The sequence below is a fragment of the Onychostruthus taczanowskii genome, unplaced genomic scaffold (assembly GCF_017590055.1).
Source record: "Onychostruthus taczanowskii isolate IOZ18803 unplaced genomic scaffold, ASM1759005v1 scaffold73, whole genome shotgun sequence".
Classification (NCBI taxonomy): Eukaryota; Metazoa; Chordata; class Aves; order Passeriformes; family Passeridae; genus Onychostruthus; species Onychostruthus taczanowskii.
In genome coordinates, this window is record NW_024505118.1 from 3,156,372 (window position 1) to 3,181,909 (window position 25,538).

A 25,538-nucleotide genomic window follows, 5' to 3' on the forward strand; every position below is an offset into this window, starting at 1 on the left:
CATCATTTGAATCCTTATAGATTATCTCCAGCACCACTAATTCTCTCCAAGATACTGGGTGAGATTTGGGGGCACAAAAGGTAAAGATCATGGGTTGAGATAGGAACAATTTCCTAGAAAAAAGCGAGGAGAGAAAAAAAACAGTAACAGCAACAGTATGAATAAATAAATAAATAATGAATAAGAAATAAGTAAATAAATAAATAACAAAGAGAACTGTGACCACTTCCTCAGCTCCAAATGACACTTACTTGTCACTCCCAGCCCTTATCCAATGACCCTCTCCAGCTCTCTTACAGGTTCCCTTCAGATCTTCTTCAAGATACTGAAATCAGTAACATTTTTAGCAGAGACAAATCAAATCTGTCACTATTAAATCATGCAACTACAACTGCAATACTATTTCAAATATCCAAAGTATGATTTATGTAGGTATGTGAATTCCAGTGTTAATCCTATTGTGTTCACTTGAGAACTCCAGCTTTTAAAGATTTATTTTCTGACGCACTGGAATAGTCAACCAGAACCGGTACCCACATCATTTCCTTCACTCCCTTCCTAAAGCAGCAAAGCTTGCCAAGTTGTACTGCAACAACTCCTTGACAGATGAGTTTATTGAAGCGGTTTTTAAAAGCAGGTATTTCTGAGTGTGCTTCATCAGTCCCAGCTGTTCAGAAAAACAACTATCCAGTGGCCCAGGAAGTGTCCATGCTACAAACGGCATGTGTTTAATATACTCATTTATATCACATGCCACAACTATAAATACTATTCAGTATGCAGATTGAAACAGTTCCCTGAAGTACAAGGTGGGCACACATGGAGAATAGCTCTTAATCCAAGGCTATTACAGCTCTCCACCTGCCTTGGAGCCCAAGATCAAGTCACTAGTGTTTTCATGTGTATCAACAGATTTTTGGAGTGGTTTTCACCTACATTTAAATTAAATGCCTTGGGGTTTTTAGGACTACACTTAGGTGATATTTAGTGATGAGAGGAATGAGATTTGTCTTTACAAACAAGCTGTGGGTATGTTGGTAGATAAAACTAGCACTGGGAGATAAAAGAAACAATGGGAAGGATTCCACTGATGGACGAATGGAAAAAGATATTTGCTTTTACAAATAAAGTTCAGGTTTGCTGATAAATGAAACTGGACATTGAGAGATGAAACTAACAATGGGGAAAAACCCTAAATTCCATAAGAATTAAAAATTTAAAAGGAGGGTTATACATTAGAGGGAAATCGTCAGGATCAGGCATATTGGGAAGTCTGTACCTCTCAAATACCTCAGCCAATGGGGAAAGAGAGAGGGAAATGTGCCCAGGAAATTAGGATAAAAAGGAGGCTGTGTCCTCCAAAAAACTGAGAGACCCCAGGGGAACGCCCCATGGCCTTTCCTTTTATCAGAATAAAGTAAAAGGACTTCTCTGTCCCTTTTTGGACATAAACCTCTGATGTTTGTGGATTAATTTTCCTAACAATGGGAAGCATAACATTTTAATATTTACAAGACAAATACTTCAAAGATTTCAAAATACCTTCCTTTTGCTCCATATCTTCAGCCACTCTAACCTGAAGAAATAGCTTCCATGAAAGACATTACAAAACAAAACAAAAAAACAAAGCAAACAACCAAAAAACCAAACCCAACTGCCTCCCCCCCAATCCTGACACAATTTAAGCAATTTAGAAAAGGAAGGACGGTCCAGAATTCAGAGGTAAACCATTAGTCCTACGAAATGAAAGTTGTTTTGAGCTTAGGAAGTGCCACCATCTACACATGCACAGTAAGCAAAAATTCACAGTGTTTGCCTGTATTAAAAAAAAAAAAAACCCTTCACCATTTATCCAGATCTTCCTTTTGAAGAAGAGTGGTAAGAGTTCCATATTCTGAATGCAAATCACTTTTTAGTCACTCCTCTTGGAGTGCACAGCTGCTTTTTAAAGGTCAGGATCCACTTCAATGTGCCCTTATTCTTCAACTCGTGACTTTTCACATATTGGAATATTTTACCAGCCCTTTTGACCAATAATACGATCATTTTATTTTCAAAATAAGTATTTTTTAGCAAATGAAAAGCTTATTGCAACAGTACAACATCTCTATATCCAGTGTGAAAGCAACATGGTGGTATAAATATATGCATCACTGTATTACACAGAATCTATTATACACATTCCAGTTAACCATGGAACAATTAACAGGAGTAGATGACCATTGATTATGGGCACAAAGTATTTTTGTGAACAAGATTTTGAGAAACTTGAGGAAAAATCTGGTTTCTGGAAAGATGACAATCTTGGGATTCCATTTTTGTTTTCAATGAAGTCAATGATTTTTATTTTTAAGGATGCTGTATATAAGAATGCATTTTGTATTAAAACAAAGATCAATACTTTACAGTGTAAGAAACTTTACATATGTACATAAATTACACATCAGGAATGGTTTTAAAGCTCAAAATGAGTGGTGGGAAAAGTCTATTTTCCTTCTACTAGAATCTTGAACTCTTTTACGTTGTGATCATTTGCAACAGTAACAGCGTGATCCAGAGCTCGGATACTTGCTAGAAGCTTTATGATCTGCTTTATGTGCTCCCTAAAAAAGAGGCAGGAGAAGTCAATACAGAAACAGAACAATCAATGACATTGACTAATTTTCCAACAGAAGACTACATTATGGAATATTTCATATTCCTGTTGCAGATTTATTATATTTGCTTAATGAGGTAATTGCAACAGATTTGTTAAATGCTGGGGAAAAGCAAGACAGAAGATAGAAATCAAATTTCTAACCTAACCCTAACCCAATCCCGCTATGAAAACAGGATAATTGGATGTTTCTCTTCCAATAAAAAAATTTTTACCAAGTTATCATTTCACCTGGTGAAGAAAGTTCTTTCAAATTCAGAAACACACCAGCAAAACAAGAGAGATCAAAACCTTAAATAAATCTAAATCCCAAACTGTTACACTGAAACACAGGACTCTACTAAGACTGGAAGACTGTTGTTCATTCCTGTGCTGCTGCTGCTGCTCCCATAGCATGTCAGCTTACCTGGCCAGCAGTAACGTGTCTAATGCAAACTTTTAATTAAGCTGATCACTGGATTCAAGTAAAATTACTCTTGGATCTCAGGCAAAACAGGTTCATCTAGTTGGTTGTGGTAAATAGTCAGAACTTTTGAATTGCATACAAAAGACAGTTTGCAATTTAGAAGCCACTATGCAGGAGTCAGCAACAGGCTCACAAGGTGGAACAGGCCACACATGGTAGCTACAAAATTTGGCAGAATCATAGAAAGCTTTGGGTTGGAAGGTACCTTAAAGCTTATCTCAGTCCCACTCCCTGCCATGAACAGGTTCACCTTCCAGCAGACCAGGTTGCTTAGAGCTCCAGTCAACCTGGCATGGAGCATTTCTAGGGACAAGAAGCTTCTCTGGGCAACCTGTGTCACAGCCAAGAATTCCTTCCCAATATCTAACACAAATATCTCCTCCTTCTGGTTTAAAGCCATCCCCCTTGTCCTGACAGTATCTGCTCATATAAAAAGTGCTTCTCCCTGCTTTTTATAAACCCCCTTAAGAATCCAGGACACTAAGCAGTAGTGCAAAATATATTATCAGCGTTACAGTATTTCCAGCAGTTGCTATTTTCAGACACCTTAAAAGTATCCATTTCTAACATCTGAATTCAAAGAAGTTTCCAAAGACACACAGCAGGATGGAGAGAGCTACCCATGTTTGCATGCATTGGCAAAATAAATCAAATCACAAGAACTGCAAGTGCTTTAACTCAAAGTTACCTGGCGTTTCTCTTCTCTACATCAGAGCAACCAATGCTGTTTCTGTAAATTGTATCAGCCAGGTGAACAAGGTATCTACAGAAGTTTTCTAACTGAGAAATAGTCTTGTCTCCCATTAGATTAGCGAACCACTGCTTAGGGAAGCAAGCAATTACCTATGAAAAACGGGAAAAAGGAAGTTAAACACAACGTAATAAAAAATTTAAAAGCTATGTAAGATATATATAACTTGTGAAGTCTGCCTAGTAAGACTGCAGAGATAAGGCCGAACTGAGTGAAAAAATGAGAAAACTACCAAAAAACACCACACCAAAATCCACGCAGTAAAGCACTGAAACACACAGTATACCTAATCCATCTACAGGCATGAGCAAGAGAAGGTTCTTTCTTAAGTCTGTATACTACAAAAAAAGAAAAATAAATCTACTTTTCACTAACTACAGCTTTTGAAGTATCAAAGCCAAGATTTCATAGGCAGTGTCAAGTTTTAACTATATTTTTCTTTCAGTTTAAATCCATTACTTTAAACATTGCTTGATTTTACTTACACTTTGAGCTTTCTTAATGCTGTCCTCTCCATACTCTGAGTTTTGAAAAGCCATAAGAATGTATCTATTTAGCAACCCATCTATGGACAGCTCCTGTAGAGTTTTGTTTGAGAGGATTCCATACCACTGGAGAAAGTTTCCCAATAACTAAAAATACAACACAGGGAAAATAACTATTCCAAAATGTACTGGAACCAGAGAGTTGATCAAACATATCAAACATTTTAAAATATTTTAAATGTTTTGCAAACCTATTCAGAATACAGTCTCCCTTGCTGCTGCCATTTGAACAGAAAATTCCAGAGAAGAGTTCTGCTTGTGTGATCATGGCGAGGAGTTGTTCAATCAACATTAGTCTCTACTTATCTGTTTAGCTGGGAGTTAATTTTTTTCAGTCTTTTACTGGACAAAAACTATGACAGCCACAGCTTTGAGCTCCCACATTCCCCAAAAGTAGTGTCTTTTATTCTGACAAGCACAAGGATATAAAAAACCTAGGGTGAGTAAGCTAAGTGACCCCATAACATTCAAGTTGAAATGATGGTGCTTCCACCAGACAACCTCTTCAACTACAAAACCACTTAAGTTGGAAAAGACCTCTGAGATCAAGTCCACTCTTAGACCAAACAGCACCTTGTCAACTTGATCAGAATATGGAGTGCCATGTCCATCTTCAAAAACACCTCCAGGGATGTGACTCCACCACCTTGCCAGGCAGTCCATCCCCATGGTTAATTATCCTTTCTGTGAAAAAATGCTTCCCAATGTCCATCCTGAAGCTCTCCTGGCAGAGCTTAAGGACATTTCCTTTCATCCTGTTGCTGGCTGCCTGGGAGCAGAGCCAGACCCCACTTGCCCACACGCCACTGTCAGGCAGTGATAAGGTGCCCCTGTCCTGTCTCCCCTCTTCCCCACCTCCTCTTTTCCAGGCTGAACAACCCCAACTCCCTCAGTTGCTCCTCACAGGACTTCCCCTCTAGACCCTTCCCAGCTCTGTTCCCATCTCTGGACATGCTCCCACCCCTCAATGTCCTTCCTGAATTGAGAGGCCCAGAGCTGGACACAGCATTGGAGGTGTGGCCTCAGCAGTGCCCAGCACAGAGGGACAATGGCTGCCATGCTCCTTCTGCACACACCATTGCTGGTACAGGCCATGGGCCCTTGACCCTTCTTGCTCACCTGGGCACAGCTGGCTCGCCTTCAGCTGCTGCTGAGCTGCACGCCCAGGGCCTTTCCTGCCACTCATCCCCCAGTTCTGGGGTTACTGTGCACAGAGCACAGGGACCCAGCACCTGGCCTTGCTGACCCTCACCCCACTGGCCTCATCAATCCAGGTCCCTCTGCAAAGCCTTCCTGCCCTCCAGCAGATCAACACTCCAGCCCAACTTAGTGTCATCCACAAATTTACTGAGGGTGCACTTGATCCCCTCATCCAGATCATCAATAAGGACATAAAACAGGACTGGACCCAAAAGTGAGCCCTGGGGGACACCACTAGTGACTGGATACACCATGAAGAGAGAGGGCACAGTGTGTTATCAAAGACTAAGAATCCAGAGTTGGAGTTTTTGCAAGTGAAGTTGAAGCAGTTTCCATCTACTGTTTTCCACAAAGTTGAGGAGGATTTTATTGCTACACTGTGTTAGACCAAAGATGTACCAGACATATTTACTGACTTACCTTAACAGAGGACCAAAACTGACGTTGGAAAAACAAATATGGACCAGAGTTCTTGTTTTCTAAGATGCTGGAAAGTAAGACATTTCTTTAATGAGCAACCAAGACCACACCTATGTCTTGAATTTGCTGGCTTTTTCCTTCCAAGACACAGTTCACTTCCATAAATATTCCCTTTCATCCTTCTTGTCTCTGCTAAATGCTCCCAGAAGGATAACAAAAGATCTCCTGTACCCAGGCACTGAACCACACTGGGAAAAACCCCTCTTAACTATGGACAGAACACAGTGACTTGCTAAGGTTTAACAACATAGTTGAAAGTAAACTTACTTTTTTGGATACAAGGGCATGAATACATCATCATCTAGTGTTCTCCTCATTCTTAGCAACAAGGCCTTTAGAAGCATCTGAAACAAGTAATTATTTAATGTCCAATGCACTGCTTAGTAGTTAAACACTCAGAAACTGATTTTTAAAGCAACAAAGAACACTTGTGACCATAACAGTAAACATACATACATATTTGAGCACACAAATAAATAGTCTTAAAGAAGTCTGTAATAATTAACAGAGCAGAAATTTTACACTTTCAATTAAAACTTGAACTATTATTACCAGTTCCTGCATTCACAGAAGGCACTAAAACAATGCAATTTCCAGGCAATACATTTCAAAAAGCAGCAAAGATCTAAAAAAGAAAAGCCCAAGTATTTGTAGCCAACCCTTACAGCAAAACTGGAGACTAGCAAGTCTTATTACATCTGGTGTATTTTTTTATCTCTGATATCTATTTTGGGAAGGCTTCACTGAGTTTCTTCTTTTAATTTATCACCATACTTTACTCCCCACAATCAGGCTGCAGAGCATCAAATAACTTTGAAGTTCTTTTTCTTGCTGTACTTCCCAACATAAGGTATTAAAAATGTATTCAACTTCCTTAACGTATGCAACACATTTAAGAAAAAAATCCAACAACTTACTTGTGTATTTTTGTTTTCTGCATTCACCACTGAGGGATAGCCATCTATTAGTTTCTGTACAATTGCTACCATTCTAGATGTCTGTGTGGTAGAAAAGGGATCCCAGATACTTTCAGAAATTACTGTAAGAGATTAAAGAATTACTCCACTTTACAAATACTGAAATACAGTAATTATTATACAAATACAGTATTATATACTCAAATACAGTATTATATACTCAAATCCATGCAATTATTTACGAAACAGTAAAATCTGAAAGCACAAACAAACATCAGACTCCATAACCCCTCCCCTCCCATTTTTTAAGCCTATACCTGTTAATTTAGGAAGAACAACTCTCTCTACAATGGTAGGCAACAGTGAAATATCAGCATCATCTTTCACCTGCTCCTGCTCTTCACAGCCATAGAACAGCAATGACTCAAACCACAACATTGTTTCAAAATCTCGACACTTGCCCTAATAAAAAAAAGAATTTGGGTTAGATTCCTAAACAAAGATTTGAAGTCAACACATAGAAGATGTATTATGTAAACAAGTATGATACACACGCAAAAACAGCTTTAAAACACTCTCCAAATGAACCAATTCATTCTACCAGCATAGCCACTAGATGTAATGAAGAGAAAATGGCTGAAGCAAGACTGATTTTTTAACAGTTTTTGCCCCACAGAATTTAATTCCTACTTACACCTAAACCAGACAAAAACCTACAGATTAGGGTACAAGTCAGAAGTACAGCTCAACTGTGCTGCATTTTAAAATTATGCCTTCTGGGTTTAAAACCCCTTTCTATGAGCACCTTGTAATTTTTCTACCTCAACAAAATGCTTACCAGGATCAGTAACAGAGAGTAGTGAATACAGTTAGACTTTACAATTCTGTACCATGTCTCCAACTAACATGAGCTTTGTTTTGTCAACCTGAAAACTCAGAGAAATCGCATGGGGGAAATGAGAATGCACAAAAAATGTTTTAAATTTAATGACGGCATCTTTCTTAGATTTTTCCTGGTTTGATTAATGAAGCCAAGCATCAAATTACTGAAGTTATTTTAATACTCTGAACTTTCTCTGAAGAGAAGTCATGCCTCCTCCACTCCACACTTGGAGAAGAGGTGACAGAAAAACCCCTTCTGCAGATATTGTCTTGGTAGGTTAAGGAGAAAAAAAAAGCACTTCTGAAAAAAGGAGGAACAGAAAGGGAGTCAAAAGCTACCTGAACTGCTTGTCCTGGTGGCATCTCATGAAAGCATACATATCCAGGCTGGACAATAAATGTGTGCCAGGGATACTGGGCTGCCACAGTGCTGACCTGCTTTTCCCATGTTCCCTACATAATAACTGGGCAGTGAGTACTATGAGAAAGACTTGAGCCAGCCAGAATTCTACAGGGTATGGAAGTGTATGTGAGAGACAAATACATAACCTAGAGACACAGGTTGTAATGCCATGTAAGAACAAACTTCTTAGTTCCACTTCTGATGAAACAGCATTATCTAGAGTCACAATTTTCTCTGAAGTATTTTAAAGACTAAATGCATTTTCACAGAACCATACAATGGTCTGGGTTGGAAGGGACCTTAAAGATCACCCAGTTCCAACCCACTACCATGGGCAGTTGCAAATTTTTTGGTCTACACCACTTCCTGAGAAGGATCTGGCAACGTGCCAAATTTAACTCTGGTTTGCTGGGAACATAGCAGCTCAACTAGCCCAGGCACCCCCCAGAAAAACTTCGCCCCAAGACAGGTGCCCATTTCAAACTTCATCCCTAGAACACACCTTTAGGAGAAGCATACATCAAAGGTGCAGGTTACTTTGCTCTGCTCAAGTGTGAAAGAACCACCACGTAGCAGTTCACACAGAACCTGCTTGCAGACAAGCTTACCTCCAAAGGAGTCCAGGTAAGCAGCTGAAGTCTGATTAAAGGGTTAAACAACTTTGGTAAACAGAGGCCGATATAAGCATCCTTATAAGAAGCAAAGTACTTGGAGCGCCAAGCTTCAAACTGTGACTTAATGCAATCAATCGAGTAAAAACTTTCCAAAACATCTTCGAAAACTTTGCTGGACTCTTTCAATATACGATCTAGCAGGGAATAATAGGAACAAAAAGTTAATTACCTACTCCCTGTAGTGCCTCTTTCAAGACATACTTTGATGCTCACTGGCATAAGCTTATTCCCATAAACAAACCCAAAATAAAAATCCCATCACCTTTCGAAGCTCTGTTACTCCTGCCTCAAACACAAAAAGCTATAAAAACAGGAGCACGAGTACTCTCCAACAGACTCGTTTATCACAGGTCTTACTTTTAACATTTCATGGATGGATTTTAAGTTACCAGACGTAATTAGGATTGGTGACGTACTGGGCTGTATTCAGAGTGGCTCTAACTTCAAACTTTGCATGGGGGTTTCAAACAGGGCCTGATCTCCAGGCCCCTTTCAACCCAAATAATTCTACACCTTTGATAATCCAAGTGCAAATATAGGAGGGCATCTCAGACAAGCCAACTGAACTGCCAGCTCAGACAGGGTGGGTCCTGGCACACATCATGCTAAAATGCTGCCCAGAACATGCCTCTAGCACCTTTTCTTTTCTTTCCTTTTTTTTTTTTTTTTTTTTGTATTTGCAGTACCAGTACTCTAGGCAGTCCAGACCTTTTTCTCCATATATTATTTTCCCTTTATGTTTTCTATTTCTCAGGGTTAGTTTCATTTTAATCAGTCATATTTGCTGCAGCCACAGCTGTAAACGTTTGGTTACAGTAGTAACCCTTAAGCAATGAACACAACTAGTACACACAACAGGCAAAGACAGGGCTGAGGGAACAGGATATTATGTCATATAACTACACCTTTCATACTGGGATTAAGAAAAAACAGTACATATAAAGTTATTAGGTCCAAAGTGCACTCCTCTATTCCACTGCTGTTTCTGGACTAACACGAGAGCTACGAACAATAGTAAAAAAGCTTTACAAACACTACACCTCTTCAGAAACTGAAGAAATTTCTACAAAATGCTTTTGCACACATAAATTGCCAAGTTACCAAGTGCAATTCAGCCCCATTGAATCTAGACAATTTAATTTAACAAAGTTAATTATAGCACCTAAAAACCCTGAACAGTTATTCTGTTTATCCAAGACCCCTTCCCTGTAGGAAGAAAATCAGTGCAATCATAAAACTGCAGTAAATTAGCCAGCAACTAAAGGTGTGGAAACTATCTGCACTTCCAAAGGACCTAACAGCCAGACAGTTCATCTAATTGCTTTTCTAGCACATTCTTACTTTGGGTCTCCACAACCACCTACATCAATGACTTTGCCATTTATTACCTTCTCTGTGGGAAACGACCTCTTTATTTTAAACCTATCCTATCACTTAATTTCATGGTCCCTAGCTATCATACTGTGAAAAGCTGATATTGTTCTACTTGGAGAGACCAAAACCATTCAATCCCTCCTCAAATGCAACACAGGAAATTCTATGTATGCAATCCTTGCTGGTCTCCTCCTCCTCACTTCTAACCTGATTCTCTTTTAATTAGAGCAAATGCTAATTGTACCACAAGATCTTTCTGCAATGTTTGCATTCAACATTGTTTTCTATCATTTGCACACTTTGCCAAGCTGCAACAAGACTATACAAAACTTTTGTCATTGCATTTCTAGAAGCTTATTCACAACTCCACTAAATACTTGCCATGAACCAAAAAAGACTTCTAAAGCATTGAGGTTTTCAAAATTTCCCAAGTAAGACAAACACGTATTTCAAGAATGATAAACTATCTTACAAATTGAAAGACTTACTGACAGTCCAAAAGCTTACTGCCTGCCACCAAAAGCATGTTAGAATAAAACAAAAAGAACCTCACTAAGGATGGGTTATTCAGTCAGCTGCAAGACACACAACAGGTTGGTGATGGGGACTATTCTGGTCACATTGATGATCCAGGAATCAAAAGTTCCTAAACTCCTTCCAAAATATGGTGAAGTATATAAACAGGGCTGTGTTTGGATTCTGTCAAGTATGTGGTATGTTGTTATGTAAGAGAATTGGGATTGTTCAGCCTGGAGAAGAGGCTTCAGGGTTAAGGCCACTTAACTGTGGCCTTAGAGTACCTGAAGGGAGTCTGTGCGATGGAGGGACTATTTACAAGGGCCTGAAGCAACAGGACAAGGGGGAATGGCTTCCCACTGACAGAGAGCAGGGGTAGACAGGATACTGGGAAGAAATTCTTCCTCTGTGAGGATGGTGAGGCCCTAGCACAGGTTGCCCTGTGCTATGACTGCTCCATGTTTGGAAGTGTTCAAGGCCAGCTTGGATGGGGCTTGGAGCAACCTGGTCAAGTGAAAGTTGTTCCTGCCCACGGCAGGGCAGTGGAACTGGGTGGGATTTAAGGTCCCTCCCAACCCAGACCATGCTGTGATTCTGTGATAAAGCTTGGGTAGCTTTTCTAACCTCGCTCCAAGTTGAAGTTTGTGATATCTGTTGAAGTTTCCTCATCATCGCTGGAAAGGCCTTCAAGGTGATCTGCCATCTTCCCAGTCTGCTCTCTCGCTTGTCTGCGGCGAGCTCTAGAAAGGAGCAGCAGTATAAACCAGCTATGATACAGAAGAGAAACCAGCTGTTTTTCCCACCTATACAATGAATATGCCCACTTAGGCTTGTCCTTTTAGTACTAGGGAAGTCAAGCTGAGAAGAACTTCTACTATGCCACAACCTCAAGCATTCCACTATGTTGCTGCCTCAAACAGTGAAAAGAAAACAAAACCAGCAGAGACCATATAGATATGGAATGTATTTACTATGCTTTCTTTTAGTGATTTTAAATCATTATCAGGGAATGTTTTGTATACTTGCACGATAAGCTGGGATATATAAGAATACCCCTGCCCAGCATACCAGCTGAAGTGTTTTCTTCCCTTTTCAGGGAAGAAGTAAACATTGCCACTTATGTTAGTAAGTCACTCAGGACAGTTATATCTTGCAAGCAGACAAAGACTCCTAAAGAAGAAAAGAAATCTCATTCTCTACCTCCTAGCCTCTCTTTCTGCAGTCCGACGCTTGACTTGTTCTTGATAGATCACTCTGTCTCGCCCAAAAGAATCAAGATTTGGAGCCATCAGTGCTTTATCTGTAAAATTACATCAATGAAAATTAAAATGCTTATTTACGATTCTATAAATGTGCTGTAGGCAGTTTCAAAAGAGCCTTTTACCCACTTTTAAACTAAGTGTAATTTGAAATAGAAAGTCGAAGTATCAAAAAAGAAAAAAAACCCACAATGCCCCCCAGAAGCCTGAATTCACGACGTGTAGAGGTTAAAACAGAAAGCAGTGGACTTTTGAAAAATTTCAAATGCCAAATAGTTTTCACCATATTTCACTCTTATCTCTCTCACAACAGTGCCGAACTACACAGAAGTCAACAGTTTTAACAGAAATAGCTTAAATGAAATGTCCAAGAAAAAAGTGCTCCTTACATAAACACATTCATCACATAATTGTTAAGAAGAAAACTAGCAAAAAAAAAAGCAGACAAGAGTGACTGGGGCAAGAATATACGTTATTTCAGAGTTCTAGCCACATTGTTTCTAAGTTCATATGCTTTAGATTGCCTGAAATTTAAAACACATCAAAATCTACAGAAAGATAAACCATCTTCCTTCCTTTTTTCAAGCTCTGCTTATCTATGTTCCTGGCTATAGAAAACAACCCAGCTAGAACAGCAGACAGCAGGCAGGAGTGTTTCCAGTTCCTCCTTTCCAGGTAATTTTAAACAGTAGATTGAATGCCAGCCACTGCTCAAGTCCACCCATCATAGTATAAACATCAACATTTAAACAACAACCTATCCAAACTTTCCAAATCAGGAATAAGTTACATGTTCTGACAAAATCTATTTACGAATTCATAATTTAAAGTATTACTGCTAATCTGTGTCAATATTCCAATTCAAGACCTGAACTACTAAGAGCCCTGTCTAAACTTCCAGACACTAAATAAGATCTTTCTCTAAAACCCAACCTCAGCAATGAGAACTATTCCCCATCCTATTATTAAACATCAGTATAAAATATCCATTCTAAGCTTCTTTCAGGAAACAGATTTCTAGTTCTCAAAACAGCATTTTCATGATGAAACTGCAAGGCCATGTGATGCCTGGAACTCCACCCAATAGTCCTAAAAAGAATATGTATACTAACCACTCTATAAATGAATGACCAACTCTGACATCTTAACATTTCATCATCTTCGGGTGAGTTCTAGCTAATGGTATTAACAAGATTTCATCTCTAACAACTGCAGCAGAAGAGGGAAATGGCATTGCTTATAGAATTTTACATCAGCAACAGGACAGAATGCCATTAAAAATGAGAAGTTCTCTGAAGCATAAAGAGGAATGGCTCCTCCTTATGAATCCTCCTATGAATACGATATTTCATCCACTGATTTAATACGCTGAACAAAACCTCTTCCAAGAAACACGTATTTCCATCCAAACTAACATTTACGCTTTTGTAGAGTTTTACAATCTGAAGAGTAACCACCATAAGAAACCTCCTTAGTGAGAATCCCCCACCCTCAAATTCACAGGAAGCAGGCTTTTTAATTGGCTATTCTTAAGCTGCATTTCATACAAGGTCACTGTATTAGTCTGATTAGTCTTCCAGTTCTTTAATTTACCAGTTAAGTGTCTGAAATCAAATACTTATACTGGCTACAAAACAGAACATTCGACAGAAGTCTAGCCCAGTGCTTCATGGCTTTATACAGGTTAAATGTACATGTTAAATGACATTTATAGATTCAGGAAGGTTAAAATAATTTTTTTTTAAGTTCTGATATAAGAAAATGGGGAGTCACATACTACCACTACTCTCACAGCCACCATGCACACATTTTTAGTGCTAGGAAGAAGAAAATATAGTTAAGAGAAACAGAAAGGAGAGATGAAGTCAGAGTTACAGTGGTTTCGAGTTTAAAACAAAAGAGATTAGAGAACTTTCATCTAAACTTGCTTCTACTTATCTCAAGAGTAAGAATAAACTTCAATAAGACAGTAATACATTAAACATTTACATTTCAATTAACTCATACTAAGTAAACAAGGTTGTTTAATGAATAATAAAAACCTTCAAGATGGACTGACTTGAATGGCTTGAAAACTCCGAAGATTCATCTTTAATATCATCTTGTCGTCTTTGGACAAGGCGGGAAGCTCGCTGTTTGTACAGCTGGTGCATTGCAGATTCAAGTTCGTTAATCAGAGGCACCTGTAAAAATACAACACACCACGTAACACCCGGATCCTGAGCTGCTCAGCTTCTGGGGTCCCAGTCTATTCCGGAGCAAAACGCTGTCACTGTGCTCCCAGCAGCACAAAGTCCTGCCTTTTACTCATCTGTATCACTTGCACCAGCAAATAGTTCCAAGCGTGGAAAGCGCATACGTTTAACACTGGCAGCTTTCAATCAGAACAAAAGCATTCTGAAAGCAACTTCCATGGCTTGAATGAGTCTACACAGCTAGACATCCTATTTAGAGGGCGAAATATTCTTTCCAGTATTCTTGCTTTCCCTGCCAAGTGTGTTACGTGTTATGTGGAGGTCTGCAATTCTCAGACATCAATTGTTTCCTCTCTCTCTAAACAAGAACGTAGAAGTATTTTACACTTCAGTGAGAAAATAATCTGACTGTATGCAGTGAAATAAACACCCATCAATCCAACCTACTGAAGCCAGCAGCTACTATTCTGTGTCCTCTAACTCTTAACAGCACATGCTGAAATACTATGACTGAAATGAAATAAAATCCTGCATAAGGGTGTTATGCCAACAGGTAATTAAAATCAGTCAAATACTCCTCTAGCTTATCACTAAAATTAAAATAGTACAATTTGTGCAAGTTATGCATTAAGCATAACCTTGAATTAATCAGGCAGGACACGTCAGACCTGTCACCTTTTTTTCCTTAATGAACTACTTTGGTATCATCTTAATAAAAATAGATATTATGACAGCCAGGAATTTCCTGACATTAAATAGCAGGTTCACTGCTCTTTTTTTCGGTTTTTAATGAACTACTCTGTCATCATCTTAAAAACAGATATTATGACAGCCAGGAATTTCCTGACATTAAATAGCAGGTTCACTGCTCTTTTTTTCGGTTTTTTTTTTTTTCATTTCCTTTGAAAAAAAAGTCCTTTTGGTATGAACACCTAAGCCATGTCCTCCTTACCTCTGAGATGTATGCTTACTCCACAGTCTTCCAGCATTTTATATTTCATTGCTGCCTACCATCCAGGATTATGTTTTTTTTCAAAACAAAAGATAAAATCAGAAATTGTTTCCTGAAGTATTTTAGAATGTGACTCAGCAACTACTGAAGTTCAGTAAAATGTAAAATTCTGAGTTCATAACTACAGGGTCATTTCAGCTGACTGAGACTGGCATACACATCAGAGAAGAAAAAGGTTTTAGCTCTGTGGGATAAACGGGGCTCCAGGGATTAAAATGAAAGCAGCTCTGCACCAACTCAAAATACACACACCTTTCTTTTGGAGAAAAGAGTAGAGAGAAAGACAAGGAGGGAATAATCTTCCAAGAGCTGGAAGTCCATATTTTGAATTTAAGACAGTTTTGAAAACAGAAATAATGGTTTAAAAATACTAGCTTTACTGCAGTTTACCAGAGGAAATATAGCTTCTTCTGTTAAGCATGTAGAGGAAATTCTAAGATTAAAAAGTTAAATGAAAATTTATCAACACATCCATAGTGGTTCTTTCTGTAATTTTCTCAGGATAAAAGAAACCTATTGAAATATTGAAGTATTGAAATATATGAATCCACTCAAAATATTTCCCATTCAGAATACAAGACACTTAGAAGCCCTCATTCTTCTCTAATCAATACTGTGGTTAATGAGTAGCTGACAATTTCACTGACTACTATAAAGTTATAGCCCTCATTCCCTGTTTTGTTTAGTTAGTACTTTAAATTCAGTATTTTTAAGGGGATTTTTTATTCACTTTCCCTGTAAACAGTGGAAGAGGAAAAGCAGAAAGGTCTCTAAACATGTAGATCACAAGGATAATTCAGATACACAGAGCATATTTTGGTAAATCACTTTTGCAGGTAAAGTAACAGTTCATCTACTTGTGCTGTCAAAGGTACGCCCAGAACAATTCAATCTTTCTGTATCCACTGCATATTCCTACACTCAAAATGTAAAAATGCCATTGTGACTCGCCAGCCTTCTCAGAAAGAGTAATTTTTACAGTAATTACTTCTGAAGGAAGTCTTGCAACCATCTTCCACTCTCCTGTTTTTCTTATTTATGGGGGGGGGGGGGGGGGGGGAAGATTACACAGGATTTGACCTTTCTAGTGCTTGTTTCTAAAATCTGTGTAATAGTTGTCTTCTCATACTCTGCTAAGCCTTAAGACTGGGCAAACTGATCCTAACATTCAGAATCTCTTCAAAATGTCATATTTAAATGTATGTTTTCATATATGTATATATATAAATATATGTATATACACATACGGTATTATTATTACACATATACATATTCTTATGTATATTATAATAACGACATACATTATTGTAAATAATAACAACACTTTAAATAGAAGCAGTCAGGGCCACAGGTTCTACAAAAAAGCTGAAGGTAATTTATCTCTACACTCAAAAGATTAGAACTATTTATCATCCTACCACATTCCATTTAAGTAAAATCTGATACTGATTTTATTACTTGACTTTGTTCCCTTCCGACATCTCCTTTTTAGAAAACTTTTCAGTGTCCTGTGGGCTACTGGTTCTGAATTTGCTGGTACTTTTGTCATGCTGAAAGCACTGAATTCCAAACCACATTATCTAGCCAAACAATATCCAAATAAATGAAATGCTCCTGTTAGACTGACCACATCACCTGCTGCTTTTGCAACTCACTTTACATACAAGTACAGCAGCAGCCTCCACCTGAAACCAGCAAAACTCTGTGAATGCCTCTAAGAAGCCTGAGATGATAAAAGTCACAACAAGACAGCTTATGCTATCAAGGAGAACCTCCAGACATGGTTTATAGTCACAAAAGTAATTTAACACAAGGTCTTTAGAAAGCAAACAATGAATAGAGACACAGATATTTAACTTGACTTCTGAAATACAAATTTATCTCAGACTAAAAATGTAAAAACTTATCTTTAATAGGAAATCAGCCATCTGGGTAAGCAGCACTGCCAGCGCTGCTTATGAAAGTACCTTTAATAATCTTCAACAGCTAATGCTAATACAGACTCAGGAATATGGCTTCTTAAGTGAATAATCAATTGCAACTGATTAGTTACACTAATCAGTCAGCTGGGTGAATTAACTGTCCCACACCTCCTGGGTTTCCTCAAGACATAGTTACTCTGCACTTTCACAGGATGAAGACTGGACTCTCCCAGTTCCACTAATAGAGGAAAATTAGTATCTAATCCATCAGCACCCAAAATACTTCTCCATTTCTCTCCCACACCTAACAGGCTGGGCAAGCAGTAGCTTAAAACTACTCAATTATTCTGACAAGATATTAAGAAATTAATATACTACTACTGTATTCAAGTCAGAAGACAATGAAGAAATAGCCAATATACCGCTAACCGAATTCTACAGCTTCTGCATGTGCTAAATATGTGTGTGCATATATATATATATATTCAAGAGTTTCTATTATATTTACAACAAAGTAAGGAATCAAAGCATGGTGCATAACATAAGAAAAAATACTAAGTTTTTGACTTAGAGATGCATAAAAGTATCACATTACATGAAAGAAAAATATTTTTAAGTGTGGGTGTCTTTGAACAGCTATGCGAGTTTTAAACTTCTCTCCTTCAGACTCCAGAGCAATAGCAAGAAACACCTGGCAGGAGGAAGTTTATAGTAACACAGAAAATACAAGCCTCTGTTGTTGTGTACATCAAGTACTCCAGAAAGCAGTAATGTCGTAATTCAGCCCTTATTTTTGCTAACCTGATGTCCAACACAGGAAAAAAGGAGTATCTGGGTGAAGCTGAAACGCCAGAGTATCTACGAAAATCCTGAAGACATAAAATCTGCAAGTTTTTAGGCAATCTAAAGTCAGTGAGCTGGGAGAAGAGATTTCTGATAACGAGCTTAGCATGATAGAAAGTTCTTATCAATCCTCAAATAACCAAACCTTTTGAAGAATATGCTCTCAAAGGACTTTTTTCAAAAACAGAGGGAGATGTGCTGTTTGGCATGTAATAAGAGACCCTTTTTTTTTTTTTTTTTGTAAAGAGATGAATGTTTTTGCATCCTTACCTTTTCACTGAAACACTCAAGCAAGTCTTGGACATACCCTCGCATTTCTTGCAAAAACTTATACCGTTCACCAATACCCCCAGAAGACCCTTCTAATCTTTCAATTGCCTTGGTAGAGTCCTCTTGGCTTTGCTGATGTTTCTCATATTGCTGCCGATTAGCTTTGTGCATCTCTTTCATAGAGTCCAACCTGAAGGGCAACGGATAAATAGTAAATTTACATCCAAAAGTCTGTCTATTTCAGACCATTGAGACATCAAACAGACAGTACAGTGCAAGTACTGAGCCTATATATGGAAAATTTTACAAAGAAATTCTTGACCTTTGATTTGTCATCTTCTCCCCTCTCTTCATGAACCACAAGGCTAATGATGGACACTCATTTGCTAGACTATGCCGTAGTGCATCGCACTGCCCACTCCTACAAACTTCTACAGGAGCTGATAGCACATAGAATAGTGAAAGGCTGTCCCTAATGAAAAGCTGGCAGAACAGGTTGGGGGTGGATGGGGACTACAGCTTATACAAAGTATTCTTTTTCCTCTACTAACTTGATTCACTGTCAAAGGCTACAACACTACAAGGGGCATACAAACCAATTTCGAAGACATGTAAAGTGCAAGCTGTTCATTACATATGATATCTCATTGCAACTGAGTTGCTCATTCCACACCTTCTGCGTACCTGACAAGCAGATTACAGTGTTTAAGCCCAAAAACCCCTGTATACACTAAAAACTGAATTCTTTATCTACTGAAGGGGAAATCTCTGATCCACAGTTTAAAGGAACGCGGCTTGATAAGCTAAACACCTCACTGGCCTTTCATTTCTTCACTATAAGACTGTGCAGTGTCCAGAAGATGGAACTCAGACCTCTCTTCAACAAGATCAATGGCCTCATATTTAAAGTTTCACTTCCAGAGAAGCAATCCAAGAAGATTTTCGAACAAAGTGTCAGTGTCATCTTCACTTTGAGCTTTTTTGTTTGCCTTTTTTTTTTTTAATGGATGTACCAGTCAGTTTCCAGCGATGAAACTCTGTGTTTGCTCACCGAGACTAAAAGACACCTGAGGAACAGAAACCTAGGGGACAGGTCTTTAAGTCTAAAAAGATGGTCTGTCCTACCTGTCTTTAAGCTGTTTCTTTACCAAATCAATAGTAACAGGAGTCATCTCATTACTGGGAGTTTTGAAAGGAACTGTATTATCTGTTTTTTGAGCCTTGGTTTCCGATGATCCATACGCAGCATAGGTGTATGGAATGCCATATGAAGAACCATAAGACAGTGTCTGGTAAGTGTTCTGGTAGTACACATTATTCACTTCTGCAGGCTGACTTGGTTGAACCTAGTGGCAGAGGAATTGTAATTGCACTATATTAGGCTTTAAAGAAAGGGGAAAGAAACTTTTTTACACATTTCAAATCAAAGTGAAAAATGCAAGCAGATACGGTTACAAAATGTAATTATCAAGGGGATTTAAGCATCCAATGTCTAAGACAGAAGAAACAAATGCCCTCAAGAAGGTAAATGGAGAAAACCTTAGTATCATTACCATTCTAAATACTTACACTATTTCCCTTTAAAGAGCATCAGAATTTACAGACTTAATTTCTCAGATGAAACAGCCATCTGTAAACTACTCAAGTTTGTGAAGGATTTAGCCAATACTTGCAGAAACAAATCAAAAAAGAGTGCACAATTATATACATGCCTGGGGTATGTTGATTCCTTTTCGTATCTGCTCTTGCTCCCATCTACTGAGTTCTTCATCTTGCTCCCCTGCCACTAGTGCTTCATCATCGCTTCCCTCAATCCCTTCACACAAGTAAGAAAAATAAGATAATGCATTCATAATTGTTAAGGGCCACAAATTCAAAAACCTGAAACCATGCCTCAGTGAGAACATCTCAGAGCATCTTCCTTTCCTCATCATAAGGAACTAAGGACACTGGCCTGTGAATTATTAGCACAGGGGTTCCACTTGAAAGATCCAATGGGAAAATTCACAATTCACTGCTGGTAAAATCCTCTACTATCTAACTCCTTTTCCAAAAGGTTATTTTACCTGCTAGCCAGCAAGAAGAATTCTATATCAAATGTTTTTCTTTTCACACTTATATACTTTCTAAAAACAGAGTACAGGAAAAACAGGAATTGATCCTTAGTGTAAGTTTCTATCAGAGTCAGCAGTGTGCACAGGAACATAGTTTTGTGCTCAAAATTTTACAAGCATATTCCATTATGTAGTACTTTTCCTCAGCAATGTTATGCAACTCCATAAAAACATGTTGTTTAAAAATGCTGAATGGGAGCACTCACAGTGAAAACAGTGTGAACATTTACCAGCTGACCTTCCAAAAAAGGATTTACCTATTTCCTCAGCAATCTTTTGCCTTTGGGATTTTTCCTTCACTGTAAAAACTATCCTCCTCTTCTCGTCATCATCTTCATCATCACTGGCATCATTTTCATCTTCTCGAACAAGGCGGCCTTTACCCGGTTCACTGTCAACAGGGGTAAAGTCTCCAAGTTCACGAGCCATTTGACGCTTTTTCCTAGCGGCATGAATAAAAGCAGCATCTGGAATTTCTCCTAGAGACAGATGTGTGCACGGTTAAACAACCTCTGCAACAGAACAGGTGTTATAATTTCTTACTGCTCATCTCTGTCACTGTATCAAATCATCTCTGCACACAGAAAAAAAAAAAACAAGAGAGGAAGCAAATCCATACTCACGGACAACATTTGCAAGCAACTTAGATGCTAAAAATGTCAACTTTCTGACCAGAAACTCTCAAAGTTAGGACTGTCACAGGAAGTCTGGCTCTGCTTCCAGCAGTTCATGTCATAGACAGAAGCCTAATGCTCCTATGTGAAATATTCCCAAAGAAGAGGAAGCCCTTTACAGGAGTTGACTATTGCAAAGGGAGGAAGAAAATTAGGTGTGTGACTGTAATTCCCTATCCCAATATTGCTCCCAGCTCTTCTTATTTTGGGGGAATAAAAAGCATCAACCATTTCAACAGACAGTCATCAGCCAGAGATTAAGATGACACCAAATGAGACAAAGTTAATATACAGAAAATTGTACAATCAAGGGGAAACACGAAAGCATCACATCTAATCAGAAAACTCTAAAATGTACAGCACAAAACTTAATGCAACTTACACCCATCATTTAAATCAATGTGTGGACCCAGGACACCCATCTGGTACTTGGGGAGCAAACCACCATAATTAGCAAACTAGTTTCAAAAATATTTTCTCAGAGGGATTTCTTTGGCCTCAGGGTTTGACTAAAACCTCAGTATACAAAACAGGATAGGAAAATACTTCAGATACCTTGCAGACCCAATTGAAACATTTTAATTAAAGAAGAAATTTTAACTCAAAGCAACTAAATCTCATGTGAAGTCACCTGTTTCAAATCTAGATTTTCTTGCAGTTTGTCATCTACCTGAGAGACAAATTCCTGCTTCTGACATCAGGATGAAGCATTCCGTAGCAAAACATTTTCTCCCATAAGACTTGTAAAGCTGAACACCTTTAGAAAATAGCAGTTGCTTGAACTCTCAGATACTAAATTGTTGGAAACTATTTCCTCATCTCTCACACACATTAGTCTGCTATAAACATTGGTTAAATCACTTGCTAATTTATCAGACATATTACAAAAACCAACCTGGGCGAAGAACATTCAGTGATGACAGAGCACTTGAAAAAGCACCACCAGCTTTTGGTTTTTCTTCTTCCTTCTCACTTTCAACTTCCATTTCTTCTTCACCATGCTCACTGTTTGCAGTCCCATCTTCTTGGCCTACATCCTTATTCTGTCCTATCTTTTCTAGTGGTGCTTCAACTGATAAGACAGCAAAGTCCATGTTTTACTCCATTATAAAGATCACTTCAAAGTATTTTTTTAAAGATATAACAACCAAAAGTGAAAATCAAATAAAAATGTTAAATAATAATTTAGTTGTTTGAGATCTAGGAAAATACACTTTCTTAATTGTGATTATATCACTGACATCCTCTCAAAATAAAATGTGACAAGGCTGGCCCCACCAACCACTAAACATTTTCCTCAAGTATTAAGAAAGTGGGGGAACTCAACCTTGTGCAACCTTGTCAAAGTCTCTTTCAATGAGAAAGCACTGCCTGTGTTACACCAAGTCTTCCCACAAGAACCAACTGATTTCAAAAGAACCCTTCATTTTCCTCTTGGGCTACACCCTACATTAGGTGGGTAATATACAGATACAGACAGCAAGTATAAATAATGTGTAAAAAAATGCATGTTAAACCCAGCTACCCAAACCAAGCTGCACATAGCTGAGGTTTCAGACTCAAGCACTTGTTTAGAGAATCCAGGCTTCTCTCTCAGTAGCAGCCTTGAAGTCTTTAAACTATAGCCACATGAATTAGGGGGAGCAAAACAAACAGAAATGAAACATGGCCCACACAGACGTGTGCAAAATGTAATGTTTTAAGCATCACTGTGACAGAAGCAAGAATCCAGGTTTTCACAGATGACCTGAACATGAGCCACAGAAATTAAAATTTCTGGTTTTGCTAATGCCCCACACCACTGCATAGGCAATTTAAGGATTCTAATAAGAAAGAATACGTGGGTTTTCCAAATGCAGACAAAACCTTTAAAAATAATTTAATTAAATTTTAAAAGGGTATTTCCTTCATGGGGCCATGTTCAACCCCCACGTGCTTCTCTGGATCATTGCACTCTTTAGATCATAAACCTCCCAGCTCGTGCTTGTAGCATTACATAATCTTTGTAAAAACATAAGTGGAAAAGGAAGCACTACACTTTACCAATGAGCCTCCCAAAAACCAATAGTACAATGAAATTGAAGTCCCAGGCTCCATTTCAAGCTCTCAAGGACTGTACATTGTTAACAGATCCTTTTAAAAGAGATAGACTTAAAGTGTCTATCATCTATCATCTTAATCAAGTCTACTCGAATGTCCAAGTCCTGAAACAGGCAGCTGTTTAACAATTAACTTAATAACAAAGACCACCACTCTGCTCACCCAAAAACCTTCCTTTTCGAAGAAAATGCATTACAAGGACACATCTTGTCAGACAAGCACCAGGTACGTTTTCAAATGAATGGAATCCCTTCCTCATTCAATAAGCAATTAATCTGTCATAAACACAACTGCAATTCAGAATACTGATGTCTACCGACAACCATCTAACAGAGCTCAGAAGTTCCATCCTTCTATGTTGATTTCTACATGAGAACCAAGGAACTCTACCGACACAGACTAGCATTCCTAAGGCTCAAGTAACACATTTCACCTGTGATAACTTCAGCTCTAAATGTGACATTTTCTAGAAGACTAACAATTCATTCTGAAAACAAGAAATTAAATTACAGTACTTTATCTTTTCCACTACAGAAGTTACTATTATTATTACTTTTGCAATTACCATCTGTTGGAGAATTGACCTCTGTTCTAACTTTTGATTTTTCAAGATCTTCTTTGTATTCTTTCTTCAACTGTTTTACAATCTTTTTGCTGTAACTTGATTTCTTCACTTTGAAAACTTCTTCTGTTTCTTTAAAAGAGAAATTGGATAATGTTACATCAGATCTGTCAAGGATACTTATTTACTAAATCTCTAAACTTTGTAGCTGGAACTTCACAAATGCCACTAACAAACACTGCAGGGTTCTTTCACAGTCTATAGTGAAAGTCTAATTCTACGCCTTCAGTACTTCCATCAAGATTTCAAACGACAAGTCTTAGAAACCAAGTTTCAGTGATTTCAAGAGAATTCCTTCTAAGACGACTCAAAACTATAAGAACTGTTCGGACAACAGGCAGGGAGTCCGAGGTGACCCACGAACACCAGCCACATCAGTTCAAAACAACCTCGACACAAAGCCACGGGACAGTGCTCCTCAGCTAACACTGATGGCTCCAGCGGGAGACTCCTGGCTGCACTTACTCCCGCACAAACCTGCGGGCCACCCAGGTGCGGTGAACGCAGCACAAGTGATGCACCGGCAACACAGAAGCAGAGGCAATTTGAAGCCCTACACCGCAACTCATCCCGCTGGGAGCATGCTGGCCCCGCAGAGCCATGGAAGCCGGGGAAGCCGCGGGTTCCCCGCTCTCTGTACCGTGCCCTCGAGGCTCGCCCCCTCTCAGCGATCCCACATCAATCCAGGACACACGGGGGACCGCCCTAAAAAATAAATACGGATCCCGGCCCTCTTGGAGGCCCGGTGCAGACTGAGCAGCTCCGGGTTCCTTCCACTCCCGCAAGAAGCGACCCAAAAGCCAGGCAACCGCCCGCCTCACCCTCCTCCTCGTCCTGGAAGCTGAGCAGGCTGGCCCTCGGCACCTCTTTGTTCTCCTTTGACCGCTTCTTCTCCTTGGGGCGCCCGGCCACCGGCAGCCCATTGCCCTGCTGGGGCTGCGGCGGTGGCGGCGGGGGGCGCAGCACAGCGGGCGCCGGCAGAGCCCCCAGGCCTGCTCGGTCGCTTCCCATCAAGCCCAGCCCCAAGCCGAGAGCCGCTCCGTAGCTCGCGGCGCAGGCGAAGGCCGCGGGGCTGCCGGGCAGGGCGAGGGGCACGCAGCCGGCGGGCAGCGGCAGGAGTCCGGCGCCCGACGCCAGCGACACGGAGGCCTCGCTGGGCCCTTCCCCCGCCGCCGCGGCCGCCGGCGCCGGCTCCTGAGGCGGCTCCTCGTCGCGCTCCTCATCCTCCTCCTCCGAGTCGTTCCGCTTCCGCACATTCACCCTCCGCGCCTTGCGGAACATCCCGCCAGGCACCCCCCGGCCGCCCCGCCAGGCCCCGGCGCCGCCCGCTCCGGCCGCCCCGCGCTGCGGCCCAGGCCCGGCCCCGCGAGCATGGCACCGCCGCCCGCAGCGCCCCCTGCCGTCGGCTCCACCACAGGCGACGGGAAGGCGCGGCTCTGCGCCTGCGCGGCGGGGAGCGCGCGGAGCGGGGGCTCGAGCGGCCCGCCCCGCGTCCGCTGGCCCCTCACGTCCGGCGCCATCTTGTGCCGAGAGAGCGGCGCGACCCGGGCGGAAAGTGGGGGAGCGGAAGGGGAGAGGAAAGTGGTGTAGGTGTAAAGTGACTTGTATTAAAGAAAAGGTTCATCATGCGACATGAGTTTGTTATATAAAATTTGCTTTGTTA

General features: G+C 39.8%; 1 protein-coding gene across 1 annotated transcript; it reads right to left on the minus strand.

Annotated features, from left to right (window-relative positions):
- Positions 1 to 1,935: 1,935 nt before the first annotated feature.
- Positions 1,936 to 25,254, minus strand: PAXBP1 (PAX3 and PAX7 binding protein 1). The gene is made up of 18 exons (XM_041422323.1): positions 24,697 to 25,254; positions 23,819 to 23,947; positions 22,049 to 22,225; positions 20,737 to 20,958; positions 20,078 to 20,181; positions 19,491 to 19,711; positions 18,366 to 18,555; positions 14,183 to 14,306; positions 12,065 to 12,164; positions 11,489 to 11,604; positions 8,909 to 9,108; positions 7,333 to 7,477; positions 7,016 to 7,137; positions 6,366 to 6,442; positions 6,039 to 6,105; positions 4,359 to 4,505; positions 3,811 to 3,965; positions 1,936 to 2,603 (listed from the first exon to the last, which is right to left on the minus strand). Exons 1-18 carry the CDS (start codon positions 25,154 to 25,156, stop codon positions 2,486 to 2,488), a joined length of 2,874 nt encoding a protein of 957 aa, XP_041278257.1. The 5' UTR covers positions 25,157 to 25,254; the 3' UTR covers positions 1,936 to 2,485.
- Between the last annotated feature and the right edge of the window lie 284 nt (positions 25,255 to 25,538).

Coding starts and splice junctions, on each gene's coding strand:
- PAXBP1 (XM_041422323.1), bottom strand. CDS start 25,156: ATGTTCCGCAAGGCGCGGAGGGTGAATGTGCGGAAGCGGAACGACTCG. Junction 23,948..24,696: donor CTTCCAGGACGAGGAGGAGG/GTGAGGCGGGCG, acceptor TCTCTTTTAAAG/AAACAGAAGAAGTTTTCAAA. Junction 6,443..7,015: donor CAGAAAACAAAAATACACAA/GTAAGTTGTTGG, acceptor TACTTGTTTCAG/ATGCTTCTAAAGGCCTTGTT.